We start from the raw sequence: 16801 nt of genomic DNA, 5'->3' as shown, positions 1-16801 counted from the left end.
GTGTGCGTGTGTGTGTGCGCATGCGCGTGTGTGTGTGTGTGTGCATGCGTGTGTGTTTGCGTGCGTGTGTGTGTGTGCGTGCATGCATGTGTGTGTGTGCGCGCGTGTGTGTGCATGCGTGTGTGTGTGTGCGCACGCTTCCATGTGTCTGCGCGTGCGTGCGTGCGTGTGTGTGTGTGTGTGTTTGCGTGCATGCGTGTGTGTGTGTGTGCGTGCATGCGTGTGTGTGTGTGTGCGTGCGTGCGTGCGTGTGTGTGTGTGTGTTTGCGTGCATGCGTGTGTGTGTGTGTGCGTGCATGCGTGTGTGTGTGTGTGCGTGCGTGTGTGTGTGTGTGTGTGTGTGTGTGTGTGTGTGCCCACACAAATTTCTTTGAAAACGTTCCAGTCTCCCAAATCCTAAAGATTCTTTGTTCAAATTTTTAAATTGACAGTAAAAAGCTGCACATTTATTTACTTCATGAGTAAATATGTGTATAATAAACAAAATGCAGAAAGCTGAACAATATTTCTGTCATTACTACATCCATGCTGTAAATAATTTACAATCTATTCTATTCTTATTTTTCTGTATATTTGTGTGAATCTGTTTTTCTTACCTTACCTGTAACTTTGCTGCTGGAGCACCAGAATTTCCCCAACGAGGGACAATAACGGGCTTTTGTTATTATTATGTTATTATTAATAATAATTATTGTTGGAATTAAATTAAAAGTAACCAAAACAGTTAATAAAATGGCCTGTATTTGATATAGCGCCTTCTAGAGTCCTCGAACCCCCCAAGGCGCTTTACAACACAACCAGTCATTCACCCATTCACACACACATTCACACCCTGGCGGTAATGAGCTACATTGTAGCTACAGCTGCCGTGGGACGCGCCGACAGTCTGCCGATCACTGGCGCCACTGGTCCCTCCTGCCACTACCAGCAAGCAAAGGGGGGTTAAGTGTCTTGCCCAAGGACACAACGACAGCGACAAACTGAGCGGGGCTCGAACCTGCAACCTTCCGATTACAGGGCAAGCACTTAACTCCTGTGCTACCTTCGCCTCAAATTACACATGGAAGCCTGTTACAAGAAACACTAATTTCCCAGTTAGGAGTTTCAAAGTCTGAGGAGTCACGCCGAGGTCGCACGTTTCTGCTCGACAACATTTACCGTGATGGTTTTCAAACTAGCGACAGTCACGGCGATAAGGTGTGAAACTACCCTGTAATGTATTTATGTACTGCCCCCTAGTGCCAAGAAACTACACACTGCTACTTTAAATAATACCCCTACGTTACTGAAACTGTTAAAGACTAAGTTCACTTGTTTGTAAAATGCATCTGCAGTGAAAACGACAGGATTTGGAGTCTTACTCACTGATATTTTCTCTCCTCTGATTGGCTAACAGCAACACGACTCTACCACTGACTCCATTTCCTCTGCAACGTTGATGTTTTATCTCCACAAATAACACAAGCCTGAAGGAGTTCTGCTGTGTGGTGGAGTTGCTAATGCTGACGATTAGCTTATATTAGCCAAAACGTGCTCTGCTGTTTCCTGGACGCTAAACCGACAACGGTCATCTTCATGGTGAGTCCAGATGGGCGAGTCTATGAATGCTAATTTTCAATGCGATGTACAATTGTCGGGCTTTTCTAATCCGATAGTTTCCCTGTACATCTTCTGTCAGCGGCTAATGCCGGAAATACAGGCAGAAGACTGTTTTCGCATTTAACCTGCATTTGAAAGTCAGACTTTCAGATCTTACATAAAAAATAACAGTAAAAAAGTTCTTCAGTGAACTTGGTCTTTAAAGAAAGGTCTATTTTTAGACTTATGCTTTGATTGAGTTTTTCTTTTCAAAAACGGTTTCTCATATAGGTAAATAAAACCATAAACACTAATATTTAGCTTATTTTTACAAAAAAAAAAAAATCTCCCAGAAGGAAAAAAACCCATGTTTTTATCTTTCATTTGTGCTTATGTCTGTCATTTTCTGTTTTTTGGTTTTGCACAAACACACACACACACACTCACACACACACACACACCGGAGGCTCAGCAATATGCTGTTGGATGCCGTCTAAGCTTGGCTGACCTTCAAAAGCACGTATTCTCCAAGGCGGCATCAGTCGTCCTAATTGGGGAGAAAAGAGACCTCCATTAGCCGATAACGATCCGATTATGACCATTCATCCTGTTTTTTTTTCTTGCAGACAAAAATAATTAACTCGTCTGAGTCTAATAAAATCACACAGCTCAGCTGGATGAATGTTTTTAATTCCAGACTTGAGTTACTCTCTTATGCCAGACGTTCTTCAGCTGCTGCAGCCGAACCACATGGACCACAGACAGACTGACGGGTGGGTTTGGTCCCAGTCGGGCGGGTGGATGGTTTAAGGTGGAGCCGGTTGGATTTGTGTGGAAAGTTATTAAAACATCTTCAGATGTGATTTTTCAGCCCTCGTTTGTCACCTTTAAAGGTAGGCGAACCACCTTGGAGCGTCCGCTTTGCTTCACTCAAACAAACAGCAGCTGTTAGGACGACCGGCGCCAGAACGGCCCGTTTTCTCCCCTCGTCGTCTCATTGAGTACCAATAAACAGCCTCAATGAGACCGTTTCTTCCTCTAATGAAGCTCACCCAAGTTTTGTTTTCACTTCTAGTGTTTGTGAGTTTTACTGCGTGCCTCACCGACGGTTGAACCTTCATGTTTTATTGTAATAACGACACAGAAATCAGGAGGAATTTCATAAAAACTGTTATAACAAATATACAACGATCTTTAGTTTTACTGTGTGATTATATGCACATGTGTGATTACATGGGGCGACGGTGGCACAGGAGTTAAGTGCTCGCCCCGCAATCGGAAGGTTGCAGGTTTGAGCCCCGCTCAGTCTGTCGCTGTCGTTGTGTCCTTGGGCAAGACACTTAACCCACGTTGCCTGCTGGTGGTGGTCGGAGGGACCGGTGGCGCCAGTGCTCGGCAGCCTCGCCTCTGTCAGTGCGCCCCAGGGCAGCTGTGGCTACATCGTAGCTCATCCCCACCAGTGTGTGAATGGGTGAATGACTGATTGTGTTGTAAAGCGCCTTGGGGGGTTCCAGGACTCTAGAAGGCGCTATATCAAATACAGGCCATTTACCATATAACAATAGAACAGTAAGGAAGAAATAAAATTGGCCCTTACAACCTAGAAATCCTCCACCAGAGGGCAGTAGACATGTATAGGACTGGATATGGCCGGTTTGTGATGGAGGTACTAATCCTGTTACTCTGTCTGGATGCTGTAAGGCCAAAGGTGGTTTGATGTGAATTTTCATTTGTAAGGATTTAATCTATAATTGACTGATCTGAAACTCAAAATTTTTATTTCTTAATTTTTCTTTTATAACACACACACACACACACACACACACACACACACACACACACACACACACACACACACACACACACACACACGCAGCATTGCCATCTGATATTGTTCCCCATCTGTTAAGTGCTACACCATGCTAACAATAACAGATCTTTCTTGTAGAAGTTTTTTAGTCCAGAATCAAAACTTTTAAGTTTATCTGGAATGTAAAAATAACTCGTTTTTATTTCTCTTAGACAATTGAAATCATCAAGTCAGTCACCAGCCGGTTCAGAGCTTCACAAAAATCGGAACTCGGTATTGGCCCTCAAAACTACAATCGGTGCATTTGTACTTTTTTCTTCTTTACATAAATGAACTTTGAGGTGGTATACTTCCTCACTGATGTTAAAGAATAATGCTAAATGTTCAGAGACTATTAAGACTTTAAAATGTGAAACATGTAATTATAACTTTTAAAAAGGTAGTTTAAAAACTGAGCTAGTTATTGGCCATTTTTATTTTAACAGCTATATAATGATCTGTTTAATTATGTAAATATGTAATAATATTACAGTAATAAATTCAACACATTTCCACCTCTATATCCTCTACCAGAGGGCAGTAGACATTTATGGGACTGGACACACTGCAAAAATAGACTTTCAAGAGTTATTTTAGACAAAAAGGAAATAAAATTCTTATCTGCAAAACCGTCACCACTTGAAATAAGTTAAATATTCTTAAATATAATACAGATTTTCTTGTTTTGAGTAAAAAAATAAAGGCTGCCATTGAGGTAAGAAAAAGTGAAGGTACTAATCCTGATGCTCCATCTGGATGCTTTAAGGTATTTCATTCCTGACACAGATGCTCCTTACCTGACATGTTGTAGTTTGTATTGATTGGCTGCAAAAACACTGAAAAGCACCGATTTATTAATTTACATTGACATTTTGGAGATTTAGCTGCAAATTCTCTATGCAAGTTTACATTCAGACCATTCGTGCTTCACCGTGTTTGGTTTCACAGGAAGCTCTGAAACTTCTCTCTGATTCGCTTGGCTGATGAGCTAAGGGCTTAGGCTCTCTGTAACTGGTGCATGCTGGTGAAGGTCTCAGTCATCCAGGTCATGGTAATCCAAAGGTTTCAAAAGAAAGCAACTGGACTTCTGTGATTTCTTGAAGACATTTCACTTCTCATATGAGGAGCTTTATTAATTTTGACTGGAAAATGGGAAATTGTAGCAGAAACTACCAATAAATACCCCCTGAGAAGTTGTTATTGTCGTTAGGTCCTATTGTGTTAGAAGGGTTGTTTTGATAACTGGCTGAATATAGCACCTTCTTAGGGTTCTGCAACCCCCAAGGCACTTCACAACACATTCACCCATTCACACACACATCACAGTCTGGTGATGATGAGCTATGATGTAGCCACAGCTGCCTTGGTGCCCACTGACAGAGGCGAGACTGGTGAGCACTGGTACCATCGATCCGTCCGACCACCACCAGCAAGCAAGGCAGGTTAAGCCCAAGGACACAAAAGCAGCATTCTCTGGCGAGAGCCGGGATCGTACCTGCAACCTTCCGATTACTGAACAACCTGCTCTACCTTCTGAGCTACTGCTGTCCCTTGATCAAATGCAAGAGGGCATGACCGAGACTGAAACTGGTTTGGATTTAGGTTTAGAGCTGCGTTGTCAGTACTCGGAAGAATATCCTCATTTTTAGAACGTTTTCATTATTTAGAAAGATTTTCCAACATTTTGAGTTATTTCCATGATACAATTATTAATATTTACTATCTTACCCATAGTAGATATCATGACTGATGAGCTAACGGCTAGTCTAAGCACCTAAAAAAACCAAAGCTGTTTGCGGCTGTTTTAAAATGGTTCCAATCTCTGAAATTTCAAAGTTTATGTAAAATTATTTATGTATACTTACAGTATATCCTGTGAGATGTTATACACTTTTTATATTCTTTTGATTCTTTTCATGTTTTGTCTTGTGACATAATATAAATAATAATACATCAAACTTATGTAGCGCGTTTTAGGACACTCAGACGCTTTCATGCACTCACATTCACACACTGCTAGTGATGGTAAGCTACTTTGTAGCCACAGCCGCCCTGGGGCGGCCTGACAGAGGCGAGGCTGCCGCCGTCGGTCCCTCTGACCACCACCAACACAGACAAGTCGGGTGAAGTGTCTTGCCCAAGGACACAACAGCAGAATACCCCTGGCGGGAGCTGGAATCGAGCCCATGACCCTCCGATCATGAGGCAACCCGCTCTACCTCCTGAGCTACTGCTGCCTCATAAATTGGCAACACATCTGAACGGACTTCGTTTAAACATTCTTTTAACGATGAATTAATTTGTGTGTTGTTCTTTTTCCTCCCTCAGGTGGACGAGCTGTACGAGGCTTTCTGTATCCAGAGCCGTCTGAGGGACGGAGCCAGCCGGATGAAGCAGGCCTTCTCCTCCTCTCCCTCCACTAAAGGCACCAAAGAGAGCATAGCGGAGGTCAACCGGCGCTACAAAGAATACACCGAGGTGTGAGAGGCTGCCGCCTCCATCAAAGACTAAAACAAATCCTAGAGTTTAAGCTAATGCTGCGTGATGTCCTGTTTACGGATAAGATCACTGTTTACATGGAGTCTGTTTGCTCTAATTTGTAAACACCTGCACGGAGACACACACACCTGTGTCATCACATATCCTGAGAGGCTCCGCCTCCTCCTCATCTGACCAGTTTTATCTTTTCTCGTACAGAGCATGAGCACATTCGAGAGCGAGCTGGAGAATCTGCTCGGAGAGTTTCACATCAAAATGAAAGGTGGGACTCATTAATGTTGTAACTCAGATATTTAGCTTGTTTAATCCTCAGCTTACAGTTCCCTAAGTTAACCACTAAATCTGATTACTGTGCAAGAATGTATCCTTAAAGAGTAACTAAACCTCAAAATAACTTTTTTTGTTGCTATTAACTGTATAACTGGGTCTTTGCAAATGCAATCTTTCTGTTTCTGTGCATTTTTGACATGTTTGTGTAAACTTGATTGAATCTAGAATCTAGGTCTAAAAACATCTTAGTGCTGCCCCCTGCGGCTACTGCATTTAAAACTTGTAGATTGGCTGGGGCTGGAACAATTTCACGTCATCGGTACAGTCTCCCCCCAATCCCCTCCCTCTCAGGATGGAAGTTCCCCACACTTGGCCGTGCCACTCAGTGCCTCCTGGCAACGCCCACTTTCATATCGCTTTTCAAATCTTGACTAGGTGTGGAGTTACATTTTCTGATGGTGTGCAGTCCCTCTTTAAGTATTACAAAGTTCTAGAAATGTGTCATGGATTTTATCAATATGTTTATCAATAACCCATTTCCTACAGTGAAGAGAGGAGGAGACAATGAGCAAACAAGTCAAACAGTTATAACTGTGGCAAGATGCACGAAGCAAAATGCACCGAACATCCGGTCACAGAGTTTATTTAGAGAGGGGGGGGGAGAGGGAGAGGGAGAGAGAGAGGGAGAGAGAGAGAGAGAGAGAGAGGGAGAGAGAGAGAGAGAGAGAGAGGGAGGGAGGGAGGGAGAGAGGGAGAGAGAGAGAGGGAGAGAGAGAGAGAGAGAGAGAGAGAGAGAGACAGAGACAGAGACAGAGACAGAGAGAGACAGAGAGAGAGAGAGAGAGAGAGAGAGAGAGAGAGAATGAATTCAAGAATGTGTGTGTGTGTGTGTGTGAGTGGCTTGTGTGGGTGTGTCTGAATGAGTGAGCATGATCAAAGAGGCATAGAGCAATACATTTACATTCAGTTGGTTGAGTCAATGTTCAAGAATTAATAAACATAATTTTTTCCATAACAAAATGTCACTTATTTGTGCTCTTAAATAAAAATAAAAAATCTATTCAAAATCTATCATTAGACCCGAGCTTTTATTTGGTGTGAATTTTACATATTTCCCTTTAGCTGTTTTGGGTTAGTTAAACCTTATAGAAATTTGTAAAAGTTTGAATATTTAAGTTGTTCAAGATTAAAAATTGAAATAAATAAGCAATTTTTTTTTACTTAAAATCCCTTTTCCACAAATTGTCTTGAACGATTAAAATGCGATTAATCAAGATTAATTAATCACAAAGCCTTTAATTAACTAGATTTTTCAAAATTGAGTCCCGCTGCTATACTTGTAGATACTATATAGGGGTGTATCTTGGCAAGAATCTGGCGATACGATATGTTGGTTAGTTTACATTTTAGGACTGGATTTAATTAGAAAGCTCAGGCCAGAGGCTTCCAAGACACACCCAGAGTTATCGGGAGATCTCGTTGCTCCTTCAGTGAAGGCCGTAAACACTGCTGCCACCTAGCAGTTAAAGTTTAAATTGCACCAAACAGAAAATACAGTAAATGTTTGCAATTAAAAAATCAATACACTTCTTTTAAATATTAATTCAGCGTCTAAACATGAAATATTGTGATATTTCTGCATACTGATATTTTCTTACTTCACTAGTATATTAACTTTGTGAAATATGTGCTATTTAAATGGATAGGGTGTATTTTGCTGCAGAATTTTGCACAGATACTGATTTATTTCTATTTCAATTTGAAGGGTGATGTCAAATTTCAAAATAAGCCTCGTGTTTTTTAAAGGGGTTAAACCTTATAAATAAAAACAGGAAGGAAATACCTAAAAAGGACATTTTTATCCAAATTGTATCATTTGTCATTGTATACATTTACAGTTGGTGTTTTGAAGGTCCAAGGAATGTTTGTTGGATTATGGAAAAATTGGGACTTTTGCAGGAAAGTGACTTTTCTTTAATTATGTCTCTGATAGGATTGGCGGGATTCGCTCGGCTCTGTCCTGGAGATCAGTACGAGGCAAGACTGGCTTTCATTTTTCCACTTATTTCACTCTGAGATCATGTCATGGTGTTTGCTCAGTCACAGCAGCTTTTATTTCCCGTGAAAATAATCTAGTAGCCAGAAAGAGCCCCTCCCCGACTGCACGTGCACTACTAGTGTTTGCAGTTCATTAACTCAGATTGAATTGGATTAAATTAGATTATAATTAGAGTAAAGAGGGCTGTATTTAAATCGACTTGAGTTGTGATTAGATTTTGTTTGTTTGTAAATAAACCTTCATTTGATTAGATTAAGTAGCTCCACAAACATTTTTCTTTACTCTAAACTCAGAGAATTGAGATAAAAGAGGAGATCACGTCAGAAACAGGAATAAACGAGTCGAGCAGCTGAATCCAGAAAGCCTCTGATATTTATGTCCCACTTCCGTTTCGGGGACTTGATCCCCCCTCCGGTCTGCAGGCTGTTGCCTAGTAACTTTGTCTCTTACATAATTTACTGTATGTAGATGTTTACTTACCAGCTGTACAAAAACCCTCAAAGTAAATAAAAACATGACTCATCAAGCCCACGCAGGTAGAGACGCCTCCGCTGTGGGGGCTCCGATCCATCAGACTGCAGGTAATGAGGATCTGGGAAAAGGTCAGATAGAGGCTTGACCCCTAAACGTGATGGAGTGTGACGGCGTACTCTCAGCCCTCGCCCAATCAATATTGCTTTACTTATTAATGTGTTTGGAGAACGCATCTGAACTTGTAGTTACATCTAGATCAATAGTGAAGGGAAAAGGCAATTCAAATTTGAGCATTTTCTGTTTTTTAGGGGCTATAAAATAATTTAAAATGAAATTAACAATAAATGTTTTATGCAAACATTCTCGTACTTCTTGGAATTATTTGATTTTAGTGGGTTGTTTTAAGTTCAGTGCATGTTTCATTAGGATATAGTCTCCAAAATAGGTTCTGCTACTGTTGACCCGCCGCCTGAAGGGGTAACAAAACAGAAGTACTAGGTTACAAACAGCAGTTATATGCTGGGCAGAGCAGAATAATATTGAGACGAATATAAGTTGTTTTAAAGGAGACGTATCATAGGTTATATTAGTTTTATGGTCGATACAAAACATGTGGTTCTTAAAACAAAATCCCCCACGCAAAAAGCAATTTCAGCAGATTTGTGCTTGACAGTTTCAATACCTTCCAGAGTGAGCCGTTTCAGGGCTCTGTCACTTTAAGAAAACAAGCTGGAGCTGACCACGACCACCCATCCTCTGATTGGCTGCTATAAGCTGAGAAGCTCCAATATCTGGGAGGGGCTTGGAGTAGAGTGGCTGCTCTCTCCTGCCTGTGAGAGGTCGTTCTGAGTTCCCTGATTGTGACATCACAAACGGGGACTTTTTGAGACGGCTTGTTAACCAAAACCAAACACTGTTAAAAAACAGATGCTTATAGAGGCAGCATAAAGCACGTGGGAGCAAAAAACTATATTAAAAAAAAAAGATGAGTTTTGTATATTTGGCCCCTTTAAAAGATTGCATTGACAGCCTATAATTTGAGAACAATGACTAAATATTTAATGTGGCCAAAAGTGGAATATTTTAGATTCACCGAGAATATAAAATTATAAAATATGTCCATTCTTTTTTCCAGTTCATCATAAAAACCGGTCAACATGAACGTGTTTCTCTTGCTGCTGTGTCTAAAGGGCAAAACTAAATAGATCTTAGACAGTTTATAAGTTAGTAGAGTGACAATCAGGCACTAAAACCAGACTTTCCATCAGATCTTCATGCGGTACGGTCGGCAGCGCTGGAAGCTGAAAGGGAGGATCGAGGTGAACTCCAGACAGAGCTGGGACGGAGATGAGATGGTCTTCATGCCTCTCATCTCTGACCTCATCAACATCAAGGTACAGCAGGAGAAGGTGAAAACCAAACCAGGAAACCATCTGAATCACGCCCACGAACTGAGGGTTTCTTCTGCACCCGTCAGGTGACGGAGCTGAAGGGTCTGGCCACTCACGTGCTGGTGGGCAGTGTCATCTGTGAGACCAAGGAGCTGTTCACGGCCATGCCTCAGGTGGTGGCCGTGGACATCAACGACCTGGGAACCATCAAACTCAACCTGGAGGTGACGTGGTAGTAAGTACCCGCTCCAGCGCATGGGAGTCGTTTCCGGGTGGTGTTGCCAGCGGCTGTTTTCATCTCGGTGGAGTCTGCTGCCGGACCATCTCTTCGTGCTATGTACCGCCACCTGGTGGTCGCACGAGGTCTTCACACAGTTTTGTTTTTCAGCCCCTTCGACGTGGAAGATCTGACCTTATCTTCTGGAAACTTGAGCAAAGCTGCAGCCCTCCAGAGACGGGTGTCCATCTACAGCCAGGGCACTCCGGAGACCCCCACCTTCCAGGACAACTCCTTCTTTGTGAGTCCATCATGGTTTTTTTTAAATCTGTGGTTCATCCTGAGCACCCCAGGTTTACAAGTCCATCCACTAACCCTCACCCGTGTCCACATTGTAACCCTTTGGCCTGTTCCTCCTACTTAAACCCCCGTCCTGTACGCCGACCTTCACACAAGTGGCAGTCGTGTCCCGTGGAGCACCGGCGCCTCTCCTTCCTCCAAATGCTCCGAGAGACGCTGATAGAGAAGCTGAGGCGTAGTCGCTCTTTTGGCGACCTGGCCTCGCTCCGGCCACGTCCCAAATCCAGTCTGGAGGTCTATGTGAGTGTGTTGTGGGCCCCCCTCTAACCTGTGTGTGCCCCTCTGTCTCACTGGTGTGAGTCTCTGCTGGCGAGCTCCACGTGTGGATTTTTGCTCGATTTTCTTTTCTGTGTGACTTTTCACGCTACAAAACCCATTTTTTTCTTGTTTTCTGCCTAAATGTATCTTTTTACAGCCAATGTTTGATATTTTCTTTTGTCATTTCAGTCCGCGCTGCCAGACGATGTCTTTGAGAACGGCGGATGCGGTGTGGCCGAGTGCAAACGTCTCTCCTACACCTTCTCCGACGCCTCTGGGTCCACGCCTAGCCCCGCGCAGAGCTTCTCCCAAAGCCAGTCCAACCCTGAGATCACTGTCACGCCTCCAGAAACGGACTCTTACCCCGCACAAGTCCTCCAGACGAGAGAGGACTCCATTGCCGAGGAGCATCTAGTGGAGGAGGATGAGGAGGAGGAGGAGGAGTATGATGAAGACGGGGAGACGGGTAGCAGAGGGAGCAGGATGAGTGCCAGCTTCGCCAGCGATGAAGCAGATGTGGCGGAGGACTCGGAATGGGAGCGCACGGAGTCTCAGCGTAATTCCTGCTACAACTGCGGCTCGGCCGCCCCGTCCCTGTGTTCCGACGGACACCTGTCCACCGTCGCTCCAGAGGACGTCTTCCTGGATCCTGCGGATGAGCTGAAACCCGTGGAGCTGGACACGGAGGAGCCAGGCAGCCTGACGAGACAGCTTGTGAAGAGGCTGACTTCTTCAGAGGTCGTCCCGTCCGGTGGTAGCTCCGCAGAGGGAGGAGGCAGCCTGAGCTGGGCGGGAGAGGGCAGCCGGGCGTTCCTGGAGAGCAGCCTGGAGGAGGCAATCCACAGCCTGCTGATGAAGCTGGAGTCCCTCACTCATCGCTGCAGAGAGCTGCAGGACCTGGAGCAGGAAGTGATGCGCCTGGAGGACCTCCTCAAGGTAAACTCGAGATGAGTGATTATGTCAAGTGTTCTTGCTCGGAATGGTGTGGAGTGCCGAGCGTCCTCTCCTGATGTGTTCGAGACGCTGGAGGCCTCAGCAGCAGATTAGATGTCTTTTTATTTTACAGGTGTTTGATTCTGTGTATTTCTCCCTCAGTGTCGTCTCCCAGGTCACAGGAGTCGCTCCTCCAGTCTCAGCCTGACCGTGGAGAGCGCTCTGGAGAGTTTTGACTTCCTCAACACCTCTGACTTTGACGATGACGACACAGGAGACGACAACGCCGGCGTCAGCAGTCCCCCACAGAAGTCTCCGCTTTTTGATCCGGACGCAGACGGGATAGAGTGAGCTGCTGCAGACCTCAGGACACAAGAACGTGTGAGGTTTGCTGCCACCCTGTGGTCACTCTATGCATTTTCTGCTCAGGAGCCAGCACTCGGAGGCCAGAGGTCACCTGAGCGAAGCCCTGACAGAGGACACCGGGGTAGGCAACAGCGTAGCAGGAAGTCCCATGCCTCTCACTACTGGGAACGAAAACCTGGATGTGGCCATCGTCATCCACCTCCAGTACTGCAACCACCTCATACAGGTACAGCTCCTTCTGATAGTCGCCGGAGTTTACCGCAGCCTCTCGTCTCACCTGCGTTTGTCCCCAAACGTTCTGGCAGCTGCTGGCGTGTGGGGTCGGCGTGTGGCAGCGCCGCAGTCTGCTCCTCAAGCTGTCCGCTCAGACCCAGCTGCTGGAGGAGCTCGCAGAGATCAGCGTGGACCGACTGGGAGCCCTCACCTCTGCCGCCGATGGTGAGCGCCACAAATTAAAAACGGGGTGCTTTTATTTTGAAGGTGTGTTTTGCATTTACGTTCTGTGTTCCCAGTGCTGCCGAGCCTGGCCGAGCGCCCTCGGCTGATGACGCTGTGGTCCGAGTGCAGCGGGTCTTCGGGACTTTTCCACACCACGCTGGACAGAGTGTTCCAACACATGAAGCAGAGCTACGCAGCAGCGCTGCAGGAGAGACACCCGCGCAGCGCCGACACGGGTCAGAACATCCCTGTGGCTCTTCGTTCTGTTTGTTTTCTGCAAACTAAACGCAGATTACGTGTGCAGAATTGTTACTAATTGGTTTTTTTTTTTTTTACCTCCAGTGATCAGCATGGTGGTGGGAGAGATGGTGGACAGGAGCGACCTGGCTGCAACACACACCCCGTCTCCTCCTGGCGCCGCTGCTGCGACGCTCTCCCGGGATGTCCTGACGGTGTTTCAGTTTCACAACTACATCTTAGAGCATGAGGTTCAGGACATGCAGACTCACCTGCTGCACCTGGCAAGAGAGGGTGAACGAACAATATTTTTTAAAAGGCTAAATTTGAGCAAATATCTCAGAATTCTGAGAACGTTTGCATGACTTTATGTATTTTTGTGTGTTTGCTTCTCAGAGAGTTTTGCAGAGATCCTCAGCAGTGGGGATTCTTCTCTGTGCTTAGCAGAGCTGGAGGAGGTGGCTTTGTCAACTCTCTGGCCTCGAAACATCACCTTGAAGATCCTGGCCTCCCTTCTCACCGCCGAGGACCCTCAGGTCAGCAAGGCAGCAGCTGATTACCTCTCATCTGGAGCATCAAACCGGCACTTCAGGACGAGGGTGAGCGGAGCTTTGGACAGCAGGAAATGTGACTATTTACCAGAACAGAAGCAACACCTGTGTGTGGTGTTTTCTGCAGGCGGTGGAGTGCTACACCCAGGCTCTGTCAGAGGCTGGAGTTCAGAGTCAGAGGGCAGCCTGCTCGGCTCTCGGCTGTCTGCAGGTCAGTGTCTCCTCACTCTTTTCTATTTCCAAGGATCAGCGCTCCTAAGCTCATTTCTGAAAGCAATTGTTTTCCCCTGGACATCCAGGCTTTTTTAGTAACTCTTTGATGCATTTATAGCATCTCTTAACTGAGTTTATAGCAGCTCTTCACTGCTTTTAGGGAAGCTCTTCACTGCTTTTATAGCAGCTCTTCACTGCTTTTAGGGAAGCTCTTTGCTGCTTTTATAGCAGCTCTTCACTACTTTTAGGGCAGCTTTTTGCTGCTTTTATAGCAGCTCTTCACTACTTTTAGGGAAGCTCTTCGCTGCTTTTATAGCAGCTCTTTACTACTTTTAGGGCAGCTCTTCGCTGCTTTTATAGCAGCTCTTCACTGCTTTTAGGGCAGCTCTTTGCAGCTTTTATAGCAGCTCTTTACTACTTTTAGGGAAGCTCTTCGCTGCTTTTATAGCAGCTCATTACTACTTTTAGGGCAGCTCTTTGCTGATTTTATAGCAGCTCCTCACTACTTTTAGGGAAGCTCTTCGCTGCTTTTATAGCAGCTCTTCACTGCTTTTAGGGCAGCTCTTTGCTGCTTTTATAGCAGCTCTTCACTACTTTTAGGGCAGCTCTTTGCTGCTTTTATAGCAGCTCTTCACTACTTTTAGGGCAGCTCTTCACTACTACTCATTGAATTTTGGCCTATCAAATTTACGCTGTGTATATATAGCGCCTTTCAGAGTCAGAGGACTCCAAAGTGCTTTACACTACAGTGTATCATTCATCCATCCATTCATCCATCCATTCACACACACATTCACACACTGATGGTGATGACATTGGAGCAGGGGCGAGGCTTCCAAGCACAGGCGCCACCAGTTCCTCTGACCACCACCAGCAGGTAAGGTGGGCTAGGTGTCTTGCCCAAGGACACTACAGTAGAATTCTCTATCCAGAACTGGGATGGAACCTGCAACCTTCTGATTACTGGACAACCCGCTCAACCTCCTGAGCTACTACTAGTCTTCTCATAATACACAGCTAAAAGAAATATAACGTCTTAGCACAGCTTGCAGATCGAGGTTTTCTGTGTGTTTTGTTGCGACATGATGTGTATTTAGTGTGTTTTTAAGCCTGACAGTACTTTGCGAGTATTTGACACCACCCTATATTTCCATAGATGCTGCTTCTACGGGTTTAGACCTGCAAAAGGGTCAAATATAACTGTGACCTTCAGAAAACCCAAACACCTAGATTCCTGTAACCACTCTAAAGATTGACTGTTTATCGGTCTGTAGGCTGTGGAGAGCATCAAAACAGTCATCTCCATGTGTGATTCAGCCGACGAGGAGCTCCGCCACGTCGCCATAGAAACCCTGCTCGCATTTGGTGAGTGGTACTTTAAATTCACAGATAAGCTGTTACAATTTCCTCTCTTGATGCACACGTCTGGACTGACCGTTACGTTTTCTGTTTTGTTAATGATTCCTAAAATTAGCCAAACCATGCTGCGTTCATTAAAGACGTGTTTGTTTAACGAGAACGGTCTGCAGCACAACGTTTGTAACAAACTCTTGTTGTAGGTGACGAGGGGAGGCTAGCCTACGAGCAGCTGGACACCGTGGTGGGGGAAATGATCCGTTTGGGCACGAGGCGCGGGAACGCCGTCACTACTGCCTTCTGAGCTGGTGAACTTCGCTTGAAAACATCACCGGCACCAAACCCAGCCAGTCAGAGGACGGGCTCAACCCTTCGCTGCTGCCCTCTAGTGGCTGGTTTCTTCCCTAGCCTGCTGGCACAGTTGACTCCTGGTTTGGCTCCTGCTGCCTCGTGAGGAAAGAACCGTCTTAACACACACAACCTGTACCCCTCCTGAAGACAGACCCACCATGTCCTGCTTTCTGGGCCAGACAGACCAGTCAGGGTTAACTGGACCTCCCCCAGCGACGCATCAAGCTAACCACTGCACCTGCTTTAATCACTTATCTTTTTATCGTCTCTACACCGTGTTTTAGTTGGTGAAACCTGTTTTTTTTTTTTTTGCAAGATTGATCGCACTTGCTGTAAAAACGGCACCTTTTACACACGCGGTTCAAAGCTTCAGGGATTCTCATGTCGGGGAAAGATGCGCGCTTGTTGAAGGGGGAGGCATTTATACGTAGATTTTTTTTATTTTGGGACAAATTTCATGAAGTGAAGCAGGTCCAGATGATGGCGTCTGTCACTCAGCTGTTTACGTCTGACTTTTCTCGTGCTTGCAGTTTATCAAGTGCAATTTTTTTGTACGTATTTGAATTTTTTTGCACCTGGCGAGAGAACCTGTCTGATATTTGAACACCTGAGCCTTGATCTGGTTGATGCTCCCTTATTTTTGTAAATACATTTTTCCTACCTGGCTGGGCGCCGGTGCAGGGCGATGCATCCAGTTGGGAAGGCTCTTGCATTTATGTAGCCTCGGTTTGGGCTAACTGCACATTCACGATAAACCGCTTTGTTCTCCAGCATCGGTGTTTCCTACAGTTACTTCACTACTGAGGCAGGTGCAGACGCACAGTAACAAAACCCACATATTTATTAATTAAAGGTGTGGAACACTAAAAAAAACACTTTTTGTTATCATTTCTGATTATAATCGGTCAGTCTGAACATGAAAATAGTCTCCTACACCTATCTCCTGCTTTAGCTTCTGATAGAAACTAGACGGTGAAACTCTAGGATTAGAAAAGCCTGACAGATCTACGTCACACTATCACTTATCATTCATGGACTCATCCATCTTGCCTCGTGAGGGAGAAGGCTGTTGTTGGTTTAGCATCCAGGAAACAGGAGAGAACATCTCTGCTAGTTTAAGCTAACCGTTAGCGTTAGCAACTTAACCACATGGCATAATTCCTCCAGACTTGTGTTATTTGTGGAGCTAAAACCCCCACGTTGCAAGTCAGTGGTACAGTCTTGTTGCTGTTTTCCAATCCGCGGCAAAATGTCCAAAAATCAGGAAATAAGACTCCAAAACCTGCCGTTGTGCAGTTAGGCTTCGAGTGCGTGGTACACAGGTGTTCAAATAATTGCCGAATCGGGACAAGGAGCATTGCGTCATCGATCGCAACGCGTACCAGGATGCTGGTCACTGTG

The 16801-nt window shown here is 45.1% G+C and overlaps 1 protein-coding gene across 4 annotated transcripts in view; it reads left to right on the top strand.

Annotated features, from left to right (window-relative positions):
• ripor2 (RHO family interacting cell polarization regulator 2) overlaps positions 1–15569 on the top strand; it is a 96108-nt gene extending 80539 nt beyond the window's left edge. For all 4 annotated transcript variants that reach the window (XM_070547364.1, XM_070547365.1, XM_070547363.1 and 1 more), the window contains exons 7-22: positions 5756–5905; positions 6125–6188; positions 8190–8233; positions 9998–10123; positions 10207–10355; positions 10509–10638; positions 11145–11891; positions 12051–12235; positions 12318–12480; positions 12560–12692; positions 12767–12928; positions 13035–13223; positions 13326–13528; positions 13608–13691; positions 14968–15058; positions 15253–15569. In XM_070547364.1, the coding sequence (XP_070403465.1) occupies positions 5756–5905; positions 6125–6188; positions 8190–8233; positions 9998–10123; positions 10207–10355; positions 10509–10638; positions 11145–11891; positions 12051–12235; positions 12318–12480; positions 12560–12692; positions 12767–12928; positions 13035–13223; positions 13326–13528; positions 13608–13691; positions 14968–15058; positions 15253–15353 (2721 nt within the window). In that variant the 3' untranslated portion in view covers positions 15354–15569. The remainder of the gene's footprint in view (positions 1–5755; positions 5906–6124; positions 6189–8189; positions 8234–9997; positions 10124–10206; positions 10356–10508; positions 10639–11144; positions 11892–12050; positions 12236–12317; positions 12481–12559; positions 12693–12766; positions 12929–13034; positions 13224–13325; positions 13529–13607; positions 13692–14967; positions 15059–15252) is intronic.
• The last annotated feature ends 1232 nt before the right edge of the window (positions 15570–16801 follow it).

Source organism: Nothobranchius furzeri, chromosome 19, assembly GCF_043380555.1.
Source record: "Nothobranchius furzeri strain GRZ-AD chromosome 19, NfurGRZ-RIMD1, whole genome shotgun sequence".
In the NCBI taxonomy this organism is placed as follows: Eukaryota; Metazoa; Chordata; class Actinopteri; order Cyprinodontiformes; family Nothobranchiidae; genus Nothobranchius; species Nothobranchius furzeri.
The sequence above is the reverse complement of the archived record's forward strand: the minus strand, read 5'-3'. Positions and strand labels throughout refer to the sequence as shown.